Source organism: Phaseolus vulgaris, chromosome 11 (genome assembly GCF_000499845.2).
Source record: "Phaseolus vulgaris cultivar G19833 chromosome 11, P. vulgaris v2.0, whole genome shotgun sequence".
NCBI lineage: Eukaryota > Viridiplantae > Streptophyta > Magnoliopsida > Fabales > Fabaceae > Phaseolus > Phaseolus vulgaris.
In genome coordinates, this window is record NC_023749.2 from 9,353,830 (window position 1) to 9,357,540 (window position 3,711).

General features: G+C 35.9%; 1 protein-coding gene across 1 annotated transcript; it reads left to right on the forward strand.

The window, feature by feature from the left end:
- The first annotated feature begins 2,731 nt into the window (after window positions 1-2,731).
- LOC137833804 (uncharacterized) lies at window positions 2,732-3,505 on the forward strand. Its single transcript, XM_068641952.1, has 2 exons — window positions 2,732-3,130; window positions 3,230-3,505. The coding sequence occupies exons 1-2, from the start codon at window positions 2,732-2,734 to the stop codon at window positions 3,503-3,505; spliced, it is 675 nt and encodes a 224-aa protein (XP_068498053.1).
- Window positions 3,506-3,711: the final 206 nt, after the last annotated feature.

A 3,711-nucleotide genomic window follows, 5' to 3' on the forward strand; every position in this document is an offset into this window, starting at 1 on the left:
TGTAGGCAACCAGTGTAATACAAAGAGCTTTGTAGGCAACCAGTGTAATACAAAGAGCTTTGTCTCTCTCTGCTTATTGTTATTTCAATTTTTTTTATCGATAATAAAAAATTAATAAATATGGGTCATTTTAAGAATGGTTCAATCCTTATATTAATCAGTAGCAGACATACTCTCATGTATGTCTGTACAAAACACTCCTAACTTAATCTAGAGAAAGTCACCCGACATACTAAGTAAATATCTCATAAGATCATCCCCATACAAACCATCGGGTCTATGCACCAATCAGAAAAGGAAAAAAACGCAGGTTGTGACTTGAATGGAACCCAAGACCAAGTTTTTAATTGGACCAACACAAAAGCCTCCAGTACATCTACTACTCCCCCTTTAAAGATAACCCTATTTTTGTGCTTCCAAATCTCATTAATTATTGCAATCCAAATCTCTCCCCAAACCTCATCCATCGAAGTTGGCGCATTGCTCATCCTAAACTGGGAAAAGTTTAACTATGGGACATTATGAAACGCCCCCTGCACACCCATCCATACACAACAATGGTTCCATAATAACCAAGCAAATCTGCACTCGAAGGACAGATGGGTACTAGTCTCCTCCTCCACCCTGCACAGGCTGCACGTAGAACTTACAACCGTAATCCCGCGCCTAACCAGGTTAGCCTTAGTTACCAACTTGTTTTCCAACATCTTCCAAGTCGTAACTAGTGCAGTATGTACAACTTTACTCACCCAAAACTTTTTAAACCCCGTCCCATTCTCTCCATCTTCGTCCCCCCTTAGGCAGAGGTAAGTCGATTTAACCGTATACTCGAGTTTCTCCCCTTCCTTCCACTTCCACCTATCCTCCTTATCCAAGTAAAAACTCGCACATTGGACTGCCTGACAAAATAGAACTACTATTTGCTTTTCCCATTCAAACAGACAAAATTTCAATCCCACTTTCCGTTATTTCATCCCCCGAAAGCTACCACCGATAATATACTTGGAGTTTCAGCATACTAACATGCATCATAATAGTATTTCCAAAATTGACCAATCCACAAGATTCATACATCTATTATACAGAATGCAACTTTTTGGTTCACTACAAAAGGGATGAATAACAAGATGCATCATATCATCTCATATCAGGTTCAGTTGGCTTTGAAAAACATAGTGTAGATGCAGATACTAAGAGATGAGGTTTTTCCTTTTACAATTTTTACCTATCTTAGAAAGGTTTATTGACCATGATGGGGTTTTTTTTTTTGGTTTTTACCAAAATGGTGTCCGTTTAAAAAAAATTATAAATTTAGGCAAGTCGTGCCTAATTGGGACGACTTCATATGCAGAAGTCGTACCAATTAGGCACGACTTCTGCCATGTCATACTAAAGTCGTGCCAACTTGGCACGACTTCTTCCCTGTCATACTGAAGTCGTGCCAACTTGGCACGACTTATGCCCCGTCATACTGAAGTCGTACCAACTTGGCATGACTTCTGCCCTGTCATACAGAAGTCGTGCCAACTTGGCACGACTTCTGCCACATCATAATTTTTTTTTTAATTTTATTGTTTATATATTGGGTAGTAAGTTCTGTAATGTTAAAAATTAATTTTATACATAATTTTCTAAGAGTGTTAGTTTTAAGGAACAAAAAATTGGATAATCGTGTATGGATCATGTTTGACGGTAATGTAATACAATAACTTGATTATTTGATTAATTAAAAAATGAAGAAAATTGTTATTGAATTTGGAAATAAATACATAAATGAAAATTTATTGTATTTGGAAAATAAATAGAGAATTATTGTTGTGAATTTGCAAAAATAAATAGCTTGAGAAGTAATGATTTTACAGAACACGTAATGATGATAAGAGATTAATTAGAACTAAACAAATTAGTAAGATTCATTTCAAGATATAAAATAAAACTATAAAGTTGAACTAGAAGTAAATTATTTATGGGAAGACGTGACACAATGTGGTCTTCGTATTTGTTGTCGAGGTCTTCGTGGAAGAGGATCATCAACGACATGTTCATCATCGTTGTTATTGGCTTCATTATGAGATGTTGGTGATGGCATTGTGGGTCGATAGTGCATGGATGATGTTGGATTATATGCAGAACTGTAGTGCAATATATTACTCGTCCGTATGTTGTTGATGGTGTTCAAGACGAATCTAATTACATCTTAGAACGTGTCTTCTGGTCGTTCAAGCCATGCATTGAAGGGTTAAAATATTGCAAGCCCATAGTTCAAGTTGATGGCACATTCTTGACTGGAAAATATCACAGCACTTTATTGACTGCCATCAGTCAAGATGGGAACCGAAACATTTTTCCATTAGCTTTCGCCATTGTTGAAGGTGAAACAAAGGAAGCCCTTATATGGTTTTTCCAATTGTTACGAGCATATGTCACACCTCAGTCAAATTTATGCATGATTACGGATAGAGGAACAGTAATATTATCAGCATTACAATCTCCAAAAGTTGCTTCCGAAGATGGTTTAACCTCAGTGTATTGCATACGCCATATAGCATCCAATTTCAATAAGAGGTTTAAAAATGTTGACTTAAAGCGGAAACTAATCAACATGGGTAAACATTTCTTAACTTCAATCACACACTTCAAACATTTCACAACATTTTTCTTTAATACCTTTTTTGAAATTCTTACAGGTTATGAAATGAAGCAGCCAACTCTACAAGCAAAGTTATAAGCTATGCGAGCAGAATTTCCACAGGCAGTCTCTTGGATTGATCAAATACCATTGAAAAAATGGACACAAGCCTATGATGGGGGCAAGAGGTACGGACATATGACAACAAATCTTGTTGAAAGCATCAACTCCGTTTTGAAAGGGTCCCGATCCTTACCGATTTGTGCTTTGGTTAAGACCATATTTGAAAGAACAAATGCTTGGTTTGTTGAACAAGCGACCAAAATGCAATGCATGTTGCGAGCCGAACATGAATTCCCAGATGATATAGTCGCTCTACTACGAAAGAATGAAGCACAATCTGCTATGTGCCATGTGCAAAGATATGACCGAGAAAATTCAGTCTTTGACGTACAAGATATGCTGACTATCGAACATCAGCGCTACCCAATAACATTCACAGTTAAATTAAATGAATGGTGGTGTGATTGTGGGGAATTTCAAGCTTTACATCTGCCTTGTTCACATGTAATTGTTATTTGCTCATTTTGTCATTTACAGGTAACGACATTTGTGGCCCCAGTATTCAGTCTGCATAATATTTTAAAGGCTTATGAGGTCCAATTTAATCCAATTCGAAATCAGGATTATTGGTCTACTTACATGGGACCAAATTTCTTACCTGACCCCATCATGCGTCGACATCAACCAGGAAGACCTAACACTCAACGCATTCGTAACGAAATGGATGATTCAATTCCAAATAAGCCAAAAAAATGTTCATATTGTAGAACGGAAGGTCACAATAAAAGCAATTGTCCGCACAAACAAGCTTAATAATAAAATTCAATTCAAGTTTGATTATTAATTTCCTCATTTTCTTTATCTATGTATTTATTCATTCATAACACTCTTAGAACATTCATTTTCTTTATCTATGTATTTATTCATTCAATTCAAACATAATCCATACACAATTATCCAACTTTTTGTTCTTTAAAACTAACACTCTTAAAAAATTATATATAAAATTAATTTTTAAA

Excerpts from the sequence above, each read along its gene's own strand:
- LOC137833804 (XM_068641952.1), top strand. The coding sequence starts at position 2,732 with ATGCGAGCAGAATTTCCACAGGCAGTCTCTTGGATTGATCAAATACCA. Across the intron at positions 3,131-3,229 it reads GCTACCCAATAACATTCACA|GTAACGACATTTGTGGCCCC; the intron begins GTTAAATTAAAT and ends TGTCATTTACAG.